The 24,974-nt window shown below is 38.9% G+C and overlaps 1 protein-coding gene across 1 annotated transcript in view; it reads right to left on the bottom strand.

Moving 5' to 3' along the window:
- oca2 (oculocutaneous albinism II) overlaps window positions 1–24,974 on the bottom strand; it is a 403,227-nt gene that overhangs the window by 217,164 nt on the left and 161,089 nt on the right. Inside the window, exons 11-12 of the mRNA XM_048598233.1 lie at window positions 20,557–20,613; window positions 9,768–9,892 (exon numbers count right to left, since the gene is read on the bottom strand). Of these exons, the coding sequence (XP_048454190.1) occupies window positions 9,768–9,892; window positions 20,557–20,613 (182 nt within the window). The remainder of the gene's footprint in view (window positions 1–9,767; window positions 9,893–20,556; window positions 20,614–24,974) is intronic.

The following is a 24,974-nucleotide window of genomic DNA, read 5'->3' as shown; positions in this document are numbered from 1 at the left end:
CTGCTAGAAATCTGAAATAAAAACAGAAAATGCTGGAAAAACTCAGCAGGTCTGTCTGGAGAGAAACAGAGTTATCTTTTTGAGTCCAATATGACTTTCCTTCAAAAATATATCTCTCGATAAAATAAACATAATGAGAAGGAATGTACTGGAGGGACGAACTTCCTTAAGGGTGGATAAGTCACCAAGGCCAGATGAATTATATCATCAGCTATTAAAGGAAATCAGATAGGAATTAGTACATGCTCTGAGGGCCATTTTCTAATCCTCACAAGATGGAGCTTTAAAAGAATGTTGCCACAGCTTGAAAATTGCAACTATGGGGTACTATTGGACAGGTTAAGGTTGTCTTCCATAGAATAGAATAGGTTGAGAGGTGACTTACAAAATAATGAGGGACTTAGATAGAATGGGCAGGGAAGATCAATATCTCTCATTGGAAAAGTCATCTAGCAGGGCACAGATATTGAAGATATTTGGTCAAAGGATAAGAGAGGACATAAGGACTTTTTTTTTCTCCCAGAGGGTGGTGGGATCTGGAGTTCATTAGTATCAGTTTGGTGGTCAGTGAGGAAATCCTCAAGTCAATTAAAATTAAAAATAATCTGGATCTGTACCTGAAGTGCTATAACCTGCAAGGTTGTGGACCAGGTACTGGAAAATTAGATTAGAATGGGCAGCCAATTTATTCTGCTGGCATAGATATGATGGGCTGAATGATCTACTTCTGTGCTGTGCCTTTTCTATGGTTTTACAAATGTAGGGGAGTAACAAATACATCCAATAGAGAAATAAGAAGGAATATTTTTATTCAGAGTAGTGAGAACATGGAACTGAAAACTACAGGAAGCATTTGAGACAGATAGTGGAGATGCTTTCAAGAGAAAGCTAAATGACTATTTAAGAAAAATGGGTATCAAAAGATTTACCAAAAAGCTGAGATGAGGTCGATAGAATAGTGTTTAGTATAAACACCGATTAATGGTTTTTTTGTGTTAAATATTCTATTTAATTTTACATAATTTAGGATAATAAGATTGTATGAAAACCAAGAATTACATTGTTAAAGTTATGAGCTCATCAGTGGCAAACAAAATGATTGTTATTCAAAGCTATTAGCTACTGACAATGTTGCAAGGAGTCTAACTATAAATTATCCTTGTTGACTGTTGATCTTTACTGTTGAGTCTATTTTCACTTCATACAGAATTCAATTATGCTGAGTTATTAGGATGCACAAGTTCCTTTCTGTCTGTAGGTTTTCTCTTTATGTAAATTAATAACACATACTCAAATATCTCATTTCACAAAGCACAATACAGTATGTAGAAGAATGTACAGCAGTATGAAGGTGCTATTAATTGTGCTATCAGTAGTGTGTTAATAAAGAAACAATAATTAACAATAGAAATAAAGAACTGATGCTGAAGATCTTAAAAGATTTGAAGAAATTAAAACAGAAAGGTCTGGCGGCAATTATGGAGAGCAAAAGTGGGTTAATGTTTTGAGTCCAGTAGTAGATTTCTCAGTCATATTGGACTTAAAACATAAACAATAATTAATAAATTTGCCATCAAATTCCTTATATAATGACTTCAGCCAGCAGAGATTAATTCATTCACAGCATATGTGCTGCATCTTCAGAAGAGTGGGCTGGGTGTGTAATTATGACAATCTTTTAAACTAGTTAACATAAAATGCCCATTGTGAAATATTGTCTTGAGTCTGCTCCACCATTCAATAAGATCAAGGTTGATCAGTTTATGCTTCGAATGTCACATTGCCCATTTAGAGCAACACCTCTAAGCACAATCATTCCAGCACCAGCAGAGTTCATGTTGGCAGACTACTGTGTAGCAATTTACTGGCTCATACCCAAAGTACTTTATTTGAAACTCAAGAGCAGCTTATAAAACTGTAAGAGAAAAATACCAATTTGCACAACATAGATGTGCGTGCAGTATTGCCAAAATTACAAATGGGACAACAGATCTGTGTTCAGAGTGAAAAGGCAACCAAACAAGTTGACAAGAATGTGTTCAGAACTAGGATCCTCTGGGGTCCATACATATGACAATGTAATGGTGAGATAGGACTGAGGGCAAGTCAGGTCTGCTCCAGTTTCCCAAACACTTCCCTCTCCTGTTGTATCATGGAGAAGATCCTGAACAGACACAGGAATGACAGATAATGTCACTAATGATTATAGGCAATCAACAGCAATCTAGACGAGTCACTGTCACAAGATCTGGATGCATTAGCACATTATCCTTATATTATCGAGACTAATAGACACATTTTTTATTGTAAATAGTTGAAATTCCTTTTGGAAGAGAGGCAGATGTTGTATGTGTACATTCCCTTTGAGACACTTCACTCTTAAGGACTCCATGTGCTGTGTATGCACAATGTTATGAATCATAGAATCATCATAGAATCCCTACAGTGTGGAAACAGGCCCTTCGGCCCAACAAGTCCACACCGAACCTCAGAGCATCCCATCCAGACCCATCCCCCTATAACCCACCTAATCTACACCTCCCTGAACACTATGGGCAATTTAGCATGGCCAATCCACCTCGCCTGCACATCTTTGGACTGTGGGAGGAAACCAGAGCACCCGTAGGAAACCCACGCAGACACGGGGAGAGTGTGCAAACTCCACACAGACAGTCGCCCAAGGCTAGAATCAAACCCGGATGCCTGGCGCTGTGAGGCAGCAGTGCTAACCACTGTGCCACCGTACCGCCCCTAATCTGCCTGGTAGTTAGTCTGCTATGCTTTTGAAAGCTGCTCATCCACACACACAGCAAACAGTTGTTTTGTTATAATGTCTGCTCATAACTTGTAAAGTGTTTTAAATAAGCTAACCCACAGAGTTAATCGATCCCTGATGCGCAATTGATTATTAGACTATTAGCATTAACATGATATACAGACGCATGCAGAATATTCTTTGGGCCCTTTGAATTAAGAAATGTTTCAAATGAATTTTCACAAATACTATTTATAGAAAAGAAAGTTTCTAAGCAAGTCAGGTGATTTGCTGTGAACCTGAAATTCTGATCATTGTCACATGATCATGATGTAAAATGTTGCTACTACAGTAATGGTAATGTTATAACACACATGCATTATTTAATGAAAGTTCCAATAAAAGATCTGAAATGTTGAGCTTGATTTTATGTTTATAGAAGTAGGTGGTCTTGAATAAGTTGAAGTTTTGCCAATTAACTCCATCCCTGTCTCCACAGATGTTGTTGAATATTTCTAACATTTTCTACATCATAATACTTTAATCTCATCGCACCAAGAAAGTATTTCATTTGTTTTTTGTGAAAAATAAGACACATCTATTGAAGTTTTTTTTTGCAGTGTAACTGACAAAGTAGGTACTTAGTGCAGTGATTGGAATGAGGTTGGCCAGGTGGGTATCATTGAGAATGAGTTTCCTGATTGGCCCAGGTTAACAGCCCCAATCAGGGAGTCCTGGCTGACAGATATACAAAGGGGAGTGTCAGGGACTCTCCTGACTCTTGGAACTGGTGCTAAGCTAGCTTGTCAAGTCCATGCACTGTGCCTATATAAATAAACAGTGTCTTGGTGATGGTATACTGGCCTCCATGGAGCTATTTCAGGTAGATATAAGGATCAATGATTGTAGCATATTTGATTTTTCAGAAGGCATTAAAAAAGGTGTGCACAAGGGGTTATTACACAAGATTGAGGCCCATGGGATTGTGGTTAATTGAACAGAAAATCAGTTAATGAAGACAGTTAATAAATATGTTTTTTTGGAATACCAGGGTGTAAGAAGTAGAAAGCCATATGGACCAGTGCTTGGGCCTCAGCAATTTACCATCTGTACTGATGACTTGGATGAAGAGAAATCTAGCTATTTTTACTGACAATATAAAGGTAGGTGGAACAGTAAGTTCTAATGAGGATAGAAAGAAGCTGCAAGAGGATATATTAGTTAAGCAAGAAGAGGATAGGTGAAATATAATGTGGGGAAGTGTAAAGCTATCCACTTTGCTTGGAGGAAGAGAATACTTGTTAAAATGAGAGATGAGAACATATTAACATTTGGAGGGATGTAGGGATCCCATTCAAAAATCACAATAAGTTACTGTGCAGGTACGGCAAACAAATAGATAAATGGTATGTTAGCCTCTGTTGCCAGGAAGCATTGAAATCCTTCCTCTCATCATTCATGAGATGTGAGCATTGCTTTCTGTCCCAGCGTTTATTACTCACAGGGCAGTTAGAAGCCAACCACATTGCAGTGGATCTGGAGTCATGTATAGGCCAGACCTATACTAGTAGATAGTAGATGGTAGATTCATCATCCCTAAAAGGACATTAGTGAACTTGATGTTTACTGTTTATGACAGTCAACAATGGTTTCGTGGTCATTATTAAACTAGTTTTAAATTCCTTTTTTTAATTGAATCCAAATTTGCCCACAGAACATTAGCATGATCCTCAGAGTCACATGTCCAGTAACCCTGCCACCCTGCCCCCCACCCACCACTATGCCCACCCCCCAACTTATTCAACACTTGCAGCAAAATTCTAAGGCTTGGATGAAATCACACCTGATTTTTGTCTGCTTGCCTAAGGGAAAACATACTTCCCTTTGAAGGAATGTAGGTTCACTCAATGCCTTCCTTGAACAAGAGCATTCTCCTATGCAAAGAGATTGAATGAATGGAATGGGAACATATTCTCTAGAGTTTAGAATACTGCACTGTGATCTCATTGAAAAGTATAAAGTTCTTGGACAGGATCGATGCTGGTAGGTTTATTACACTCATTGGAGAGTGTAGAACTAGGAATCACATCCTCATAAGAATGACATGAGTGGAGCAATCTTAAATTGAAAGGTCATAATTTTAGGATAAGGGGTCACAGATTGCAGGCTCAAGGGGCTGCTCAATTGCCTACTCCTGCTTTTAGTTCTTATGTAGGAGTAATGTCTTCACTCAGAGGGTTGTGAATACTTGGAATTCTCTACCCCAATGAACTTGTAGAGTCAGAATCATATCGCATGGAAACAGAGCCTTCAGTCCAACTAGTCTATGCCAACCAAGTTTCTCAAACTAAACTAGTCCCATTTGCCTGCGTTTGACCCATATCTCTCTAAATCTTTCCTATTCATTTCCTTTTCCAAATGTCTGTTAAACATTGTAACTGTACCTGCATCTACCAATTCCTCTGTCAGTTCATTTCACATACAAATCACCCTCTGAAAAAGTTGCCCCTCAGGTCCCTTTTTAAATATGACTCCTCTCTCCTTAAAATTATGCCCTCTAGTTTTGAATCCCCTACCCTAGGGAAAAGATATTTTCTATTCACCTTAACTATGCCCCTCGTGATTTTATAAACCTCTACTAGGTCCCCTCAATCTCTTACACTCCAATGAAAAACATCCCAGCATATCCAGCCTCTCCTTTATATCTCAAATCCACCAGTCCTGCTAACATCCTTAAATCTTTTCTGCACCCTTTCCAATTTAATAATATTCTTCCTATAGCAGAGTGACCAGAATTGTATGTAGTACTCCAAAAGTGGCCTCACCAACACCTTGCACAACTGCAACATGACGTCCCAAATCCTATATTCAATGGTCTGAACAATGAAGGCAAGTGTACCAAACACCTCCTTTATCACTCTGTCTACCTGTAACACAACATTCAATGAACTAGGTACCTGAACTGTGGTTGCTCAGTCTTTGAATACATCAAAGAATTAAATTGAAAGATGCCTGAGCATCAAGGGACTGAGTGAATATGGTAACCAGGCAGGAAAGTGGAGTTGATATTTGGAAATAACCTTATTGAATAGAGGAGCAAGTTTAATGGCCAATTGGCCAAATTCTGCTCTTATTTCTTCTGTTCATATGCAAGACAAATTTACACAGTCAGGGATCACACCTTTCCAGAAACAAATACCGTTTAGGTCAAACATTTTTCCTTCAAATGAGAGACATTAGTCTTTGCACAATCCCCTCGATACTTATTAAATTGCCTTAAACTGACTGCGCATCATGTTTGCTTAGATTGGCCTATGGAAACATAATGACGTAATCTAAACCATGTGCTAGTTCAATCGCACTCAATGCATTTTCATTATGTCAAAATATTAACGTTCACATCTATGCAGATAAATAATTTCTCCATTATTTATCGTGACATATTCCAATTTTTTTTTACCAATACTCACCCAATGTACACCTGCAGATTTTACATTTCCTTCTTGACTGTAGGTATTTATTCCAACTATACCACAAAAGTGCTTTACTGTAACATTGGCCATTTAAGTTATACATTATCATGCAGGAACCATTCAGCTTAATGTTAATCCACAAGCAGAAGCACACTGTAATATTGTTATTATTTTGACTGAGACCAAATGGAAATAGGGAAGAGGCAATGGTTATATGTTAATTAAAAGATAATTGGGTGAACACGTGATGGGTATGGGGAACAAGTAATCAATGGAGTTGGAGTTTGTAGTGCATGAGCTGAGATAAAAACTCTGACTAAAACAGTATATGATTTGACTCTGTCTAATCAGCATTTACAGCATTTAACTTCTGATATTTAACAAATATCACAGGGTGACCAAAAAAGGTGCAATCTGCAAGTCCCGAGTACCTTTAAAGTTATAACATAACAAATTAATTTTAAGATGATCTCTGCATTCTGGGATTTCGCTGCTTTTTTCCCAGAAGTCTATAAAGGGAAGCTGGTACACCTCTCGGTTCTATCAGAGTGGGGAAGCTGGTGATCTCATAGCAATGTTACTTGGCTAAAAATCCAGCAGGCCAGGTTAACATTCTGGGAACACGGGCTCAAATTCCACAAGTTCAGATAGTGAAACTTGAATTCAATAAAAAACTAGCCTAACCTCTGCAAAATTGTCATAGAAACCCATCTGGTTCACTAATGTCCTTTAGGGAAGCAAATCTACCACCCTTACCAGATCTGGCCTCCATGTGGCTCCAGACCCAAAGCAATACAGTTGATTCTTAACTGCCCCTCTAGGAAGCTATGGATGGGCAATAAATGCTGGCCTAGCTAGCAACTCTGACGTCCTATGGTCAAATTTTATAAAAACAGAATCACAGAAGTCTTATGGCACAGTAGGAGGCCATTCAGCCCATTGCACCTGCACTGACTGTTCCAATTAGCACCAATTAATTGGCAATTTCCTGCATGTTCTTGCACATGTTTTTTAATAGAATCCCTACAGTGTGGAAGCAGGCCATTCTGTCCACACTGACCCTCTGAAGAGCATCTCACCCAGACTCCCACCCCCACCCTATCCCAGTAACCCTGCATTCCCCATAGCTAATCCACCTAGCCTGCACATTCCAGGACACTATGGGCAATTTAGCATAGCCAGTCCCCATAACCTGTATAATCTTTGGACTGTGGGAGGAAACCACAGCACCTGGAGGAAATCCACTCAAATATGAGGCGAACATGCAACCTCCTCGGAGGCCCAAGGCTGGAATTGAACCTAGGTCCCTGACACTGTAAGGCAGCAGTGCTAACCACTGAGCTGCTGTGCCACCCAAGTGAAAGAATTATTCAATGCCCTCTTGAATGCTTCACTTCCACCACACTTACAGGCAGCACATTCCCTACCCAAACTACTCACTCGTGAAAAGGTTTGGTTTTCTCCTAACAACCTTGCTCCTTTGCAAATCACTGAGTCAATGCCCTCTTATTCTTGCTCCTTTTACAAGTAGGAACAGTTTCGCCCTACCCAGTCTATCCATTCCCATCCATGATTTTGAATATCTCAATCAATTCTCCTGTCAGTCTTCTTTTCTACAAGGAGAACAGTCCCAATGTCTTCAATCTAACCTCATAACTGAAGATTTTCATCTCCAGAAACATTCTTTGTAAATTGCTTCTGGATTCTCTCCAATGCATTCACATCCTTCCTAAGAGGTGGCACCCAGAACTATACACAATACAATTGGTTTTAGTTCTAGCTATCTAAACAATAAGTACTGTGAACATTTGGAACAAAAACAGAAATTGACAGTAATACTAAGCAGGACTGGTACCATCACATCATAACATTATTATCATTTAATTAACTATAATGAAGATTAAGAAATGATGGAAGGCAAGCTTTGGCTAAGTCCTGGTTAGACCATATCTGGGGTGATATAATCAGGTCTAAGCTCCAAAGATCAGGAGGATTCTATTGATCTTGGACATAGTACAGTGTAGGTTTACCAGAATGATTCCTGAACTGAAGGATCAAATTCCAGGGAGAAGTTAAACAAACTGGAGTTGTATTCAATGGTATTTAGAAAGTTAAAGATTGATTCTTTAAAACATTATTGTTTATTGCAAGGGGAATTGAATAAAGAAGTAGGGAGGTTATGCTTCATCTATACAGTGCCTTTGTGAGACTACATTTGGAGTATTGTGCACATTACTGTTTGCTTTACTTAAAGAAGGAGATAAATGTGTTGGAAACAGTTGAGAAAAGATTTAATAGACTAATACCTGGAATGAAGGTGTTGTGCTAAGAGGAAAGAGGGTTGCGATATTAGCAACAAGGTTTGTCTTTTCTGGATTTTAGAAGAAAAAGATGCAACTTGATTGAAATGAGATCCTGAGGAGCCTTAACAGGGGGCATACGGAAAGGATGCTTCCTCTTTTGGAAGAATTTAGGACTTGGGTCACTATTGAAAAACCAGCAGTTGTGCATTTAAAAGAAAAATGGGGAAAATTTGTCTATTAGAGACTCATGAGTCTTTAGAATTCTTCTCCCAAAGATGGTGGATGCAGAGTTTTTGGATATTTTTAAGACTGGTTAGATAGATTCTTGATAAGCAAGTGGGTGAGAGGTAATCAGGGTGGGTGGGAATATGGATAAAGAATGGTAGACCCTTAGAACTCTCTTACAAAATGTTGATGTTAGCTTAATTGTTAAATGCAAATCTGAAACTGGTAGCTTCCTATTAACGACAGAACTAAGGGTTACAGGGAAAAGGACTAATCCTTCATGGTAGGTTGCCACATTAAAGCAAATTGTCATTAATTTGCTGGTGTGTCCCTTGGAAGGGCCAAGCCACCTTTAAGCAATTCATAAACAAAAAACGAAATTGCTGGAAAAACTCAGCAGGTCTGGCGACATCTGTGGAGAGGAAGCAGAGTTAACGTATTGAGTCCAGTGACCCTTCTTCAAAACTGATTAGGCACAGTGCAATAATTTTAGGACCTGAGCACCTTCTCCCATGTCCTTACCCCAACCCCACACACCAGGCCTTCTCATCACATGGGCCGCTTCCACAAACAACCCATTGTCAGCCACTAATGGTGTCCCATTAGCAGCTATTGATTCTCCCAGGATGACCTTTACCCATTCCTTTGTCTGCCCAACTGCTTTTCTCACTCTCTGGGCTCCATCTCCACCTATTGTTTACTCCCACTCACACCACCCCATCTTCATATATACCAACCTCCTCCTAGCTCCAGTTTTGGAAAAGGATCACTGAACCTAAAATGTTAACTCTGCTTTTACTCCACAGATGCTGCCAGACCTGCTGAGTTTTTCCAGCAATTTCTGCTTTTGTTTCTGGTTTCCAACATCTGCAGTCCTTTGGATTTTTTTTTTGTTTAACTTATTCAAACTCCAATTGACTCTTCCAATCCACACCCCCAACTGACCATCAGGAGAATGGAAAAATATTGCTACAGTGGTGAAAATATTTCACCATAATACAGAACAAGTACCTTATGGTTACTGGTGTGAAGATAAGCATTGTAGTGACATTGTCCAAGAAAGCCGATAGAATGGCAGCAATAAGGCACAGAATGACAATCATGGCCCAGATTCTTCCTCTAGACAATTGGTAAGCCTGAAAAATAGCAAGATGGTTCCAATTATTTACAGCACTGCAGAACCATAAAAAGGTTGCAGTATTCAATGTCCTTGTAACGTGAAGTATTGTGAAGTATTGTATATCATTGAACTATTTTTCAGAACATTTTTTCAGCGATATTCAAAATACACAGAAAAGTCTTTCAGTAGTCAGTAGTGATTTGTGAAACAACATATACAATCGTTTATTTTCTAAGGGTAGGATACAATGTGAATAACAATTTCTGTTTGAGTTTTACAAAGATTTTCATGTGATTTATGCAGGTGAAAACTACAGCAGTAAACTGGCACTTTGGCACTTTCTGGATACATACAATGTAAAACGATAGCACGAATGTACACCCAATGTCCAACAGAACGTAGGACTGCATGGTCAACAGATAACAGCTGCTGTGTGATCTATAACGGCTTCTAATGTGAGGATACTATGGTTCTGAGATGTATATTTTGTCCTGTTTGTGTTTTTAAGAAAGATTGAGAGGTATTGAGCAGTCTACTCATAGCCACTAGAGTAAACCATTTGAGAGGCCTTGTTTTTTTTAAAGTTGGGCAATAGAAGCAGCCTGAATGGGTGGGGCCAAGCTCTCTCAGAACCAGGATTTTTAGTCTTAGCTTTCTGCAATTGCTGGGGGCTTGAAGCTGGATGTGGAACTCTTATTCCTCTCTCTGTAACAGCTAAGAGCTGAGGGTTCTGTTCCTGCTGCTAGAATTGCATGCGAGACAATCTGTTTTACTGAATTTGCCTTTGTCAAGGGTGTGTTTAAGGGATGTTACTATGTTGGAATTGTTACTGTTTAATAGTTAAATAATCTATTATTCTGTTAAGTTTTCCCATAGAGGTTAAGTTTATGCTAATTTCTTCTTTCTTTTGTTGTATGTTAACTAAGTGGATGAATGTGTGTTTTCTTCATATCTGGTAGTTGACCAATCGAATTGTACCCAGAACACAACGCCTGGCACTTGCTTTTAAAATGAGAATAAGTTAGGTTCTAGGCTAGGTTCTTTATATATATTGAGGTTTGGTTTGGCCCATAACACTAATTAGGTGCAATGTCCCTCACTGATACCAGATCTTACTGTCAAAGTAACAGTAGATTTACTAATTTTCTCCATTTTATTAATGTGTAAATGTCAGCCATTTGTGGTGAAATGGAGATATTCTGTGTATTCTAAATCACCATAAAGCCACAAGTTTCATAAAGATGCAATATTCTTCTTTTACTTTTTCAGAGGATATGGGCATCATTGACAAGTCCATAATTTATTGCCTTTTCTTAATTGCCCTTGGACTGAGTAGCTTACTAGGCCATTTCACAGGGCACTTTGGAGTCAACCACATTGCTGTGGATCTGGAGTCAGATATAAGCCAGGCTGAGTAAGAACAGCAAATTTCCTTTCCTTGAAAAGACTTTAGTGAACCAGGTGGATCTTCATGACAACTGATGACAATTTCCTGGTCACTGAGATGAGCTTTATAGGTCCAGATTCATTAGGAAATTTAAATTTCTTCAGCTTTCATGATGTAATTTGAAGTCAAATCCCCAGGGCATAATGTGGATCTCCAGGCTGTTAAACATTACCAGCATCTCCCAAATGCACATGAATTACTTATGAAGCTTGCTGCGAAAATATAAGGCTTTTATTTAACAGAGTAGAGACCTTTTAAATGACTAGATCTACACTAGTGTAATGCCACGGAACCTCTCTCCCCTAGAAAGGGAATCATGTGATCTGTAACACTTATAATTCCAGCAGCAACTTGCAGGCAAAACCATTTTCAAGCTGGATGCTCAGTGGGAAGGTTTATCTAATGTGGTGTACTGAGATAACCAACTCCAACAAAATCTGGGTCATTGTCCCATCTTGAAACTATTCTATAATGTGCTGAAACTTGTGGAAGCTGTTTTTAGAACACTTTTGTTTTAACTAGTACATGTAAGTGAAATAAGATTAAAAATTCATTTTTTTTTCTTTTGGCCATCCCTTTGTCTACAATCATAACATGTTTGAGTGAATATTTTCCTTTACTTGTAATAATTGTTAATTACTGGAAAGCATGATTTGGAATTGAATTAAAGCTAACGGCTGATAGCCACCCCATATTATTCACAGGCCAAGCTTCCCAGACTTCAGTGCTAAATTCAATTACGTTTACTTACAGGTTTCAAGCCAAAGCATCCCCAATCGCAACATAATGCTTTATCAATGTCTCTGAGCAGCTTAGGGATCATTTTGAAAGTTTGGAGAACTACTTTGATTATCTCTAACACGGTTAAGTAATAAAGCAGCCCGTAGCAGCCTACAGAAGGAGCTGGACAATATCCAGATTTCAGTTGACAAGTGGTCGGTGATATTCATATCATGTACAATGTCAGAATGTTACATTTTTACATAACGGTAGCTCAGCAACAGCATTTCCCCGGCCTTCAACGGCATGAAAATTAGTGAGTGTTGTGCCATCAATACCTTAGCACTGATTAATAGGTCAATTGAACCAGCCACCTTAGCACCACGGAGACAAGAGCACAGCACTGGTGGGGTAGCCTGGCTTCTCAGTTGACTCCCCAAAGCCTCAAAAACAACAAGACAAAGGTCAGGGATACAACAGAATACTCATCACTTCTCTGGATGAATGCAGCCATACCAGTACTCCGACACGTTTGCACCATCTAGGATGCAGCAATCGTCTCTGCTAATTGCCTCTATTACCCACCCACTGCATACCTACTGCAGCCGGTATGACCAGCAGGATATACTACAGGAACCCACAAAAGTTCACTGCAACAACACTTCCTGTGGTGTAAGTCTCTGAAAGGCTTAACACCAAGGAGTGTCTTAAACATCAATGACAATGATAATGATGCCATTTAGACACTTAATAACCGCTTAAGTTTCAAAAGGGAATGTCTTACCTTCTGTGTCTTCCCAATAGTGTCTGTAACAATGTCTATCACATTAACATAACATTGTTAACATGCAATAAACTACACCTTTGTTTAAGTTTTTTTTTAGACTGCCAAGTGATTTTCCTCTACCACACCAGACTAAGCAGGTCCTGTAGAACCCCACCAGAAAACAGGATAGTGGCAGAAAATCCACTAGATCGCTACTGTAGCATGTTGAGGATTCATCCTACAATCACTGCCTCCAGCTACCACCCGCGTAGCACAAGTAGACATGTCCCAGGGATACCATTCCCCGCAAATTGCACATCAGTCTCACTCAGACATAAATCTACATTCAATCACTCTCACTAAGTCAATATTCTGGAAGTCCCAACCACACAATTGTCTGAATAGCATCACAACATGGATTACAGCTGAAGAATAGTAAAATGGACAATTAGACATGAATGAAAAAGTGCAGAATTCTCAACCATATCCATTTCCTGAGAACAAATCAGTATTTTAAAATTTTTATTACTGCTTGCCAACTCTTAAAATATTGACCTGTACACAGTAGGATGAGCTAGAATGGACAATAAATGTAAAACTGCTGATAGACAAATCTAGTGTGCATTTTTAATCTTTATAGTTTGAAATCCTTGGTTTGTCAACAAAATTCAATAAACTCCTTGATGTTTGTGTGAGAAATTCAATGCTGAGTGCAATAAAAGAATGAAATCATCAAGAATCCCTTCTCCTAATTATTAATCAATGATGCAGAGGGTATATGTATGTCTAAGTGTTTTGCTTCCAGTCATGTATCAGGCTAGGGCAGAAGCAGATTGGTCCCATGTACCTAATGCCATGACAAAGTAGCTTTTCAACAATTAATTGTTTAGGCTACATTAGTAACAGCAATGGAACTGTAGCCATGATAGGAGGGGAAGTAAGTGGCTAGATTAAAAAAAAGCAGAATAAATATTGTGCGGCAGTCTAAGGATGAAGACATTTGTCAGGAAATATGATAGAAATAGAACAGAAATTACATCAAGGTACATACGAAGTTTTTTTCTTATGTATAAGTAAACAAATAGGCAATTTAGCCCTTCCAAAGTGCTCTGCCATTTAATAACATCCTGGCTGATCTATTTGTGTTCCTGATTCCACATTGCCATTTACACCAGATAAACTTCCATGTCCTTGCCTAAGAAGAATCTATCCACTAAAATAAAACAGAGTTGCAGATGCCATAGATCTGAAACAAACCACGAGTGCTGGAGAAACGCAGCAAGTCTGGCAGCATTCCTAGAGAGAAAAGCGGAGTTAACGTTTCGACTCCAGTGACTCCTTCATTAGAATTGCCGGACCTGCTGAGTTTCTCCAGCACTTGCGGTTTGTTTCAGATCTCCCAGAGTTCTAAAGTGTGAAGCCCTTTCAATGGAAACATTTCTCTTCATCTCAGTCCTATGGGAGACGCCCTAACTGGATTCACAAGAGGAAACATCCTTTCCATGACCATCTTGTCAACTATACAGGATATTATACAGTTTAATCAAGTCACCCTCAGTCTTTTAAATTTCAGTGGCAACGTGCCCAATGTGGCCCACCTCTCCCCATTAGGTATCTCATTAATTCCAGATATTAATCGAGTAAAACTCCTGCAAACCACCTCAAATAAATTTACATCTTTCCCTAAATAAGGAAATCAGGTGGAGGTATTGCAGATAACAAGGTGTAGAGCTGGATGAACACAGCAGGCCAAGCAGCATCAGAGGAGCAGGAAAGCTGACGTTTCAGGTCTGGACCCTTCCAAGAAAGCTTGTGTAAAATAAAAATCATAAACAAAATTATACAGCCCAGAGGGAAACCATTCAGTCCATTTTGCTTGAGCCAGCACTTCGAATGTTCTATCTAATTGGACCCACTCCTCTGCTCTTTTCCCTATCACCCAGAATTTATTGTCTTTTCAAGTAGACATTCAATTTCCTTTTGGAAGTTACTTTAGATTTTCATGCAGTACATTCCAGATCACAACAACCTCACCGCATAAAAAATATTCTCATCTCCCCCACTGAGTCTTATATCAATTACGTTAAATCTGTTTCCTTTGGTTACTGACCCTGTTGGAAGTAGAAACAGTTTCTCCTCATTTACACTATCAAGACCCTTCAAACTTTTGAGCACTTATTGACTCAAGAGAGTTGAACCTGGGACTTTGTTAAACTGTCAATGTGAATTAAGAAATCACCATATATGCAGAACGCAAGATTAACAATCCTTTTCCTCCCTGGGATAGAGACAGTATCTTGATCAATAGCCTGCTTGCATATATTGAACGCCCTTTCAATCACATGTTTGGGCATAGTTGAACCTTTCAAGGAGCCATGAGCCAGGCTTGGCATTCTAATAGCAAGTACAGTAATTTGGCAAAGAAAATACTAATTTCATTTTCGCTTCGTCATCAGGCAAAGTACTACCAAACATTTTAATATTCAGCTAATTCTACATCCCTTTCAAAAATTTTATCGTATGATTTTCTCTCTCTCTCCAGCTAATTTAAATTTTAATGAATTTACCATACAGCACAACTATCCATTTGAGTTTCAAAATGCAATTTTGAAAGCGTGCATTTAATTCAATTTACGCTTTGCCATCAATGATAGAGTCTGGATTCTTCAATGGCCAACATTAATTTGAAAACATTAAGTCACAAGAACCAAAGAGGATAAATTATTCCTTAGTGTAAGGAAAATTATACTAATGACTGAAAGGGGCTTTTCACTTTCTACTCAAATAGTACCGTTTGCCACGGATTGATTCCGATCAGTCATTAGTTAGACATTTCATTGGAAATCTTTGATAAGCTCAGGATGGGATGGAATTTCCTATGAGTTTTTCCAGAAGAGCCAGATGCAAGGTCAGTTTTAAGATTCTCCAAATCTTAGAGGAATTATAAAGGTAGGCTTCCAAATCTGAGTTGTTTAAACTGGAGAAAGAAAGATTGAGATCGATCTCACAGAATCACTCAACATCCTACAGGAAACCAGTAAGTTGAAATCTGAGAAGCTGTTTGTCGTAAAACTGTAAGAAATAGGAGTAGCAGTAAATGATGTAGCTTGTTGCACTTCTCCGCCTTGCAATATGATCATGGTTGATCTGAATGTAATCTTAAATCCATTTTTCTGTATGTCCCCATAACACTTGCTTAGAAATCTGTTTAACTCAGTGACCCAGCCTCCAAAGCTCTCTGTGAAAGAGAATTTCAGGGACTAATGACCCATTTGAAGAAGAAATTTCTCCCCAACTCTGAGACTCCTGATTTTTACACTGTCTAGTTGCATAGTTCTAAACTCACACAAACGGGAAATGTCCTTTCAGCATCTATCCTGACAAAACTCCTCAGGGCCTTATTTGTTTCAATAACATCATCTCTCATTCTGTAATGCTGCAATGCGTTTTGGCACAACTGCTCAACTTTCTTCATAAGACAATCTTTTCATCCCAGGAATCAGTTTAGTGATCCTTCTCTTTTCCAATGCATGTATTTTCTCCTTAAGAGGCCCAAACTACACAAAATATACCAGGTACAGTCTCACCAGTACCCTATTTAGTTGTACTTCCCTACTTTTATATCCCATGCTGTTTGCAACAGAGGCCAACATTCCATTCTTTCTCGTGCCAAAGAAATCGTATTGGACTCAAAACATTAACTCTGTTGTTCTCTCCACGGATGCTACCTGGCCTGCTAGGTTTCTCCATATTTTTCTGTTTTTATTTCAGATCTCCACCTCAGCAGTATTTTGTTTTTATTCCAGCATTCGATTTGCCTTCCCATTCATTTGTGCACCTGCATGCTAATATTTTGGACACCAAAATCCCTCTGTACAGCATTCTGCAATCTTGTTCCATTTAAATAATCTTGTACTGGACTTACCAAAGATTCACAAGAGGAAACATCTTTTCCATGACCACCATTCTCGTACCTCCATCTGTATCCCTTTGCAGACTCTTTGGCACTTCCTCAGAAAGTGCTTTCTGAATTATATTTGCAATGTCGGCAAATTTGACCGCAATACAGTCAGTGCCTTTATTCAAATAATTAATATACATTGTAAATAGTTGAGGACCCAACATTGATCTCTGGGGTACTTCACTAGTTGTAGTTTGCCAACCTCAAAACTTTACATGTGTCCCGATTGCTCATCTCCTGTTTGTTCTTCGGAACTGAAGGGGATTGGAAAATGATGGTTTTATGCTGTTGGCAAAGGAGGAGGAGGACTGAGTGGAACAGATGGTGAGGATGTCCAGAGCAAAAGTCAAGGGAGTGCTTATGGCAGCAGAGGAGTGATATAGTTGCAAAATATATGCTAAGGGTAAGTGTGAATAGTTGAAAATAGTTCAGCTTTGCTGAGAACACACCCATACAAATAAGACATTGGGTTGGGGAAGGGCTGTGGGGGCTAAACTACATTCTATGAAGTCATTGAACTTAGTGCTGAGTCCTCAAGGCTGAAACACAAACTGCCTGCAGGACTCAACACTTCAGAGATCAGCAACTTCAAAGCATAAACATTGTCTCCTATTTTCAACACATCCCTTCCCCACAGCCTCTACTGATTTTTCCCAATATTTTCTGTCTCTACTTTAGATCTCCAGCATCTGCAGTGCTTTGTTTTTATGCAAACATCTCAAGTTGAAATGAAGCTCAACTTGTATCCTATCTGGCTTTTGAGACTGAATTCCACAGCAGAATCTTGAAGGGAAGTATAACATAAAAGAGCAGTGCACACACCAGTGAGATTTCGGAAGGTGCTTTAGGTATCTATACTTGATGACTGGTGGAGTCTACCTTAATGCGATAAGACATTCAGAAAAAAACAAACATCTGAAACCACGATGACAGTGAGGACTGATATTTCATGCTAATAGCATGTTTTTTTTTCCCTGCAATCATAAGTACAGAGATTAATTTCTCTGCTGAAACAGTCCATGGGTGACTGCGATATATTCAAACACCCATTTATTTGCAGCATTGTGGGTGACAGCTTTAGTTCAGGCTGCACACCCGAGGTTTGAGCTGGTAATCAAAGTCAGTAGTTTTCAAATTGGGGTCCACAGACCCAACCTCACGTGTGGGCAACCAGGTAAGAGAAATCAAATAAGCTGTGATCAAAGACATGTTCCACTCCCAAATCACCACACTACCCTATGTGCTCCAAATCCCCCCCTGCACCCTTAGTACTCTCTCCGTGCTCTGGTCCCCCATTCCTCATGCTGCTATTCTCTCCCCACTTCCTTCTGTCCCTGCTCAAGTTATCATTATTCCATGGGCAGTTTTGATACCTTGCTATGTTTCATACATCGTTTCTAATAGTTGCAACAATAGAACATAGAACAGTACAGCACAGTACACGCCCTTCGGCCCATGATGTTGTGCCGAACTTTTACCCTAATCCTAAGGTCTATCTAACCTCCACCCCTACCTTATACTATCATTTATTTGCCTATCTAATAGCTGCTTAAATGCTCCTAATGAGGCCGACGCAACAATGACTGGCTTTTGAAATATAAAGCGCTATGGAATATCCTAGGAATGCAGAAGATACTATACAAATGCAGATCAAGGCAGTGTCAATGACAATTGCTACATTTCTACAACTAAGAATTCCTACCCTGAGTTTCAAACCTCACGCAACCTACTACTTTCAGCCAATGGACAGTGCCTCACCGAACAGTTAACACCATTACAAAGTAATGTTTCCAGTGCTATGTAACTTAAAGCTTCTCCAATTAATGAAACACAGCTCACACAATCAGAATAGAGTGACTTCTGAATTCCAAGTGCTAAACAATTACAGCCAAACTCATCTCAGAAACAAATAAACAAATATTATTCGTAAATTCTTCCCATGATTGCTTTCAATTTGCTGTTGCATCATTCCCTTTGCTCTCAATGAGGCTCTACTCTACATCCATTTCACAATTCCTTCATTTCTCTTGTTCCAGATTCATTTTTCTGACAAACTATAATTATGCTTTTGTCAAGCATTTGTCTTGACTGTATATACATATGTCACGCAAAAAGCTGACTGGTGCAGAATTACTTGCAGTCCCTTCAGCACGATGGACTGAGAAATAACATGTAGATATGTAAGCACAATAGAATGTTTATTCATGCATATTAATATGCTACAAGTAATAAATTAGAATAATCTTCTGCAGATAACCAAACACATTTTAGTTTTCTTTTGCAAATATTCAGGTCCACTAGAGTATGTTATTATAACTCTCTAATTGTGCCACCGTAATAGCCAATTGTTGCAGTAAAGATGCACAAATTTATTGTCTAAATCAACTGTATTTATTTTATGAGCTTTTGTGGAAACATTACCGCATTAGTAAACAAAGACTACCATGAAGGATGTTCTTTTAAGAACTGATTTCCATTTTTTGGGCTGGATACTAACTCATGAAGGGAACAAGGAGACTGGTTTCCCATTGGAAAACTGAGAAAAGGAGGGTTCCCAAAGATCCTGATGAACTTAACAGAAGAATTTGAATTTTAGCCTCTGCTTTCCAACTGCAGAGTAACTTAAGGGCAGGGAGGTCTCTGGGAGCACAGAGGCATCTGGAGACATGGGGGTAGGTACTTGGGGGTGGTGTGGCAGGGGAGATAAAATTCTAGGGCTCTGAGTCATCAAGAAATCGCAGAGGTAGGGAGGCAGAAGGTCAGGATCCACATCAAAGAAGGATCAGGGAGGCTAGAGCAGAGGGTGATGACGGAATGGGCCTGACAACTGTAAGAATTGTCAGGGTAAGGAGGTCAGGAAGGGTCTGGTGTCAGATTTAGACAGAAAGCCTCAGAGGAGATTGGAAGGGTGACAAGGAGCTTGACAGAGGTTGGCAAGGGGTTGTGAGCAGATTGTAAGGTTTGCAGAGATCATAAGAGTTATGAGGGTAGGTGTAACTGATGGTGTGGGGGAGGGTGTCAGGGGCATTTGGTGGGTCAGGTTGGTGTGGACAGGGGTGGGTTTGGAGATCTGGTGTGTTGGTGGGAGGGCAGGGGAGAGACAGTGGTTGGTGAAGCAGGTAAATTGGATTCAGTGGGAAAGGCACTTATCCCCAGGAACAAGCAATCTTTGCCTCCCTTTAACCAACAGATTTTCTGAGGCCTGGAAAGTTCTGCTGCTGGCCAAGGTTAATTTTATATGTACGTATTAATTATATATATGCTATCTTCTCCCCCTCATTGGGAGTAGATCTAATGTGAGGGAGGGGGGCATATTTTCTAATCAAACTGTTCAGAGATGTTATTACACACCTCTAGAGCAGGTGGGACTTGAACCGGGATCTCCCTTTCCAGGGGTTGCAACACTACCACTGTGCCCTAAGAGCTCTCCAAGGTTAACTTTAAAATAGTGGTTTCATATAAGGCCCGCAAATTCATTACAAGATTTCAATTGCCAATTGCCTTGCGAGAGAGGATTCATTGTCAATACAACTGACCCATCTTGTTTAGATGAGAAGTGGACTTGTTGGAGGGACTTTGGAAGCAGGATTCAGATGTTTAACTTTTCAACGTTCCACCCCAACTCATTTCTCTGTGGGGTTGAGGGGTATCTCTTTGTTTCTCTATTTGTGTTCATTAATTCCTCAACAAAACAAAGCTCAAGCTAACTAATGAAACAGAAAACCCACAGACTATTTCGCAGCTTTTCATATCAGAGCTGAAGGAAATAACACTTGTTCCACTCACCTTGACAGCACAGTAATCGAAAAAGCCAGTTTCTGAAAATATTGCCACCAAAATCATCTTTAAAAAAAAAGCACAATGAATGAAAAAACATTGGTTTCATCATTTGTCTTTCAATTCTATATTTTTACGCATATTTCTTGCAATTTTTCTTTGAAGTCATTTTTTTCCTAATTTGTACAGCACTGACCAGAAAGGTACAGGTACAGAAAATGGAAGCTAAAAATAACTGAGAGACAGCCAGAATGCTTTTTAATACACCAGCTTATGGATGGTAATCTCATCTGTCTGGTTTTAACTAACAGTAGTTCTTATACTGTGTTTGAAGATAGACAGGCAAAGTGACCTGCACACTATTCCATCTAGATATGAAATGCAGAAATCACTCTGTGCTCAGTACATTGATATAAAATCATTTTGGCTGGGGTTTTGCATTTCTGCACTCACCAGCTTATGATTTTCCTTTCAATTAGGAAATGTGGGCATGAATCAAGGGCTGCTGATGGCAGAAGGTAAGAATCTAAATCCCTTCAGTTTTAAAAGGGATGCTAGCATGTATTATGAGATAAAACAGCATGTTAAAAAATTGTATGGAAAATAACTTTAACTTGTTGCCAGCACGTTTTTGTTTAACCCTGACCTTAATCTTAATTTATCTGGACAAATGCCGAATTTCAAACAATCTCAATAATTATAACACAGCACAAAAGGGTGCTGATTGATTGGTAAAATTTATTGATTGGCCCAGGACGGACTAAGTATCAGGAACTATATGCTCTCCGGGCCCCTGGGTGATTGGAAAAGACGCAAAGCTGTTTTGCATATTCCTCTAGTTTGCAGTGAAAGGCCCGTGCATATGAATGTACATTGCTTCCAGCAATCTCAAACAAGTCATATTCCAATCTTGAATGGGTAACTTGAATTGGTTGTTAATCTAGTTATTAGCACATTCAGGATTTTTCAGCAAGTGCTGCCCAATCATAGAATCACATTCAACAGAAGACATTTTTATTGTGTTTTGTAAGCACGACTGATACAACACAGTCTCCCTCCAACACTGATTATGACTGAAAGGACTGCTGTTTTATTCTTTCAGCCAACCTTTGGGAATTATAGCTTATATACCTGGCATCACACTGGCACTGACATTCACGCACAATGTTGCTTAATTGCACAGTGGGCAGACTACCTTTCTAGATTGATGGCAGCATCCTGTTAGTGGGAATAGCATTTGCAGCCATGGCATAGTTATGGCATGAAATGGAAAGTAACTTTGTCCAAAGGCATTGAACATTAATTTGCCAATACCTGGTTTATGGTCAGTATTATGTTTAATTTTTACTTTCCTTCCTTTGCATATTTAGGCCCTGTATGTTAGCATCAGCTGTGGTTGACTTATCATAGGCAATTTGGCTGCTCCATCAGAAAAGTCATGGGGTCAAGCTCAAAGACTGAGACTTTAGTGCATTACTGAGGGGTTGCTGAACTTAAAAAAAAACATTTATCAGATGAGACATCAAACCTCAAATCATTCGGAAACATATTTAGTTTTAAGCTGGCGAACTAGGGAAGGATAGGTAAAATTAACAATGGATAAAGAGACTATACCTAAGATATTAATATTCCTATTATCTGTACAAATGGCAAAACAAAGCTTTTACAATCAATTGTTATTCTGCAACAGCAGTGTTACACTGGTGTGGAAAAGCAACATCCCTATGTTCATTATCAGTTACTTTCAGAGACAACAACCAGTCAAACACCCAACTAGAAGAACAAAGGGGCAGAGCCTTGTATTTAGATTGAAACCCTTCAAAGCTAATGCCAGGGTACTTTCATGTAATGTGGAAGTCTGGAAATCTCTCACCTAAAGATCATTTAGAGTAGGCCAATTGAAAATTTCAAAACTGAGTTTGATAGATTTTTGTTAGATAAAGGCATTAAAGGTATGGAAGGAAGTGGAGAGACAGAATTAAGAGGCTGCTTAGCCCTGATTTAACTGAATGATCGAACAGGCCAAATGTCCTACCAATAATCCTATATTTCTATCATAATGAAAACTTGGATTGCTAAACATGGAACATACATGTTTTACAGTGAGACATCTTAAGTTAGTGCCAAGGTTGGAATACTTACATAAAATGAGGTTCATTTCCAAAAAAACATTATTTGTGAATGACTATTCTAAATATCCAAGAAGGGCTAATATGGTGAAGAAAGCATTTGCAGAAGATTCAATTTCAAAGTCAGTATGATGAATGCTACAATTTCCTGTTCCAATTACACTAATCTTGTTTAAGATGACAAATAATCCATTAATATGACAGCTTGCTGCAGCTTTGTAAACAGACTGGGTAATTAGACTTAAGTATTCTTTTAGATACATTGCTGCAGATTTTACAGTTACAATGATGGCAAAATTGTAAACGTTCACCATCATTCCAACAGTGAAACTTTAAGCAATTTCTGACATTTGCACTTAAGTGCAGTTAGTGGAAATCCAGATGTGTTGGTTTGTAATTCCTGTTCCTCCACAGGCAATTATCAATGCCTTTGCAGATCAAACGGTTAAAAATCGCTCAGTTGACTCAAACTTCCACTTTTACACAATTATTCTCTTCATAAGATCTTCCATGTCTAGAAGAACTTGCATCTTATTGAATGAACTGCAACTGTGCTCCCAACAGTGTGCTATGTTCATAATTATTATTGCAGAGCTGCTCTGGTCCTGAAAAACTGATTTTGTACGTAGAGAATTTCAATTGTTACCAATAAGATCAAAGAAACTATTTTTTTTTAAATGATCAAGAATATTTTCAAAAGCTCTCTTATGATATTTCAGCACTTAAGTTAATCCCATGTGTAAATCCCAATCTTGAACCTGCTGGCCATAAAATGTTAAAAAAAATTTGTGAAGGATAATGAATGGCCTTTCTGCTTTTCTATCTGTTAACATTCTTCAGTGTGATTGGCTGTTTACCCTGCTCAATGAAATCATGGCTGCAGAATTGCTTTGCCACTGGTTGTAGAATCTGACATTTAATATTTAACTAAGTTGGATGGTTATACTTCTGATAACAGACTGGAACAAGTCAGTTTTCTTTAACTGACATTTCGTTAAGTGGTCTAACTACCAACCAATCTTTATCCACAAAGGAGACACAAAGTGTGCATATTAGTTATCTTGCTTACAGGTCTTAGGCCTGAGGTAAATTGCAAAATGAGAGAATTGAATCTATAGCCAGTGCTCTGGACTTGGGCTAATAAAATAGCAATGGGCCTGTAAACAGCTGAGTAGGACTGGCACAGTGAACTATTCCAAGACATTCCACTGGAGCATGTTATAATCTGTTTATGTTTTATTAAACAAATGTTTCAAAACAAGCCTCCACTCATATAGAATTTTCAGGAAATTACTGTCAGTTTGAGATATGGTGAGGTTAATTTCTTTAGTGACCAACTTTTGCTATTCCATGGACATAAACCCTAATGACTGTAGGTCCCATTGTGCTTTTACAGCAAAAAAAGTGAATTTGTGTGAGTGCCCCTAGACTTTTATTTTAAGGAAGGAAGGAACCCACTTAAAATAACAGCTCTGTTCTAAGAAATGAACCAAAACATTTCCAACAAATATGCTAAAGCATTCGGTGCAAGCACTGCACAAAAGTAATGGTAGTTTTTATTCATTTAACATCTTTAATGTGATAAAAAGGCAACATGCTCCTTTGCAAAGCAGTAACAGACAAAACTTGGCTCGGAGCCACATGGAGATATATTAAGTCAGGTGCATAACAACTTGCTCAAAGGAGTAGGTTTAGGGAGTGACTTAAAGAAAGAAAGTGAGGCAGAGAGGGCAGACTTTAAAACCAGAACAGTTGAATTCAGGGTGATGAAGAGGCCAGATTTCGCAGAACACAGAGCCCCCATACCATATTAAAGCTGAAAGCGGTTACAGAGATAGGCATGGGTGAGGTTACGGGAGGATTTGAGCTCAAAGAGGAGAATGTTAAAATTGAAGGGTGTTAATATGTCAATAAGCACAGGCATAATTTGCAAACCCTTGGTGTCAAGGCCTGATGGCATGGGTCCTTGGATTTGCAGAGGCTGTGCATGGTGGGAATGTCTAGAATAGTAATCCAGAGTGCCAGGCTCATGTTCTGGGGATTTGCGTCACAGTTGATGAAACTTGAATTCAGTCAGAAATTTGGAATTAAAAGCTAATCTAATGATGACCATGTAACCACTGTTGATTGTTGTAACTCCCAATGTGGTTCATGAATATCCTTTTGAAAAGGAAATCTGCCATTCTTACCTGATCTGGCCAACATGTGACTCCAGACCTACTACACCCTTGGTTGGCTCTTAACTGCCCTCTGAAATGGTCTAGCAAGCCATTCAGTTTCAAGGCATTAAATCTCCAT

Source organism: Rhincodon typus, chromosome 6 (genome assembly GCF_021869965.1).
Source record: "Rhincodon typus isolate 14 chromosome 6, sRhiTyp1.1, whole genome shotgun sequence".
NCBI lineage: Eukaryota > Metazoa > Chordata > Chondrichthyes > Orectolobiformes > Rhincodontidae > Rhincodon > Rhincodon typus.
The sequence above is the reverse complement of the archived record's forward strand: the minus strand, read 5'-3'. Positions and strand labels throughout refer to the sequence as shown.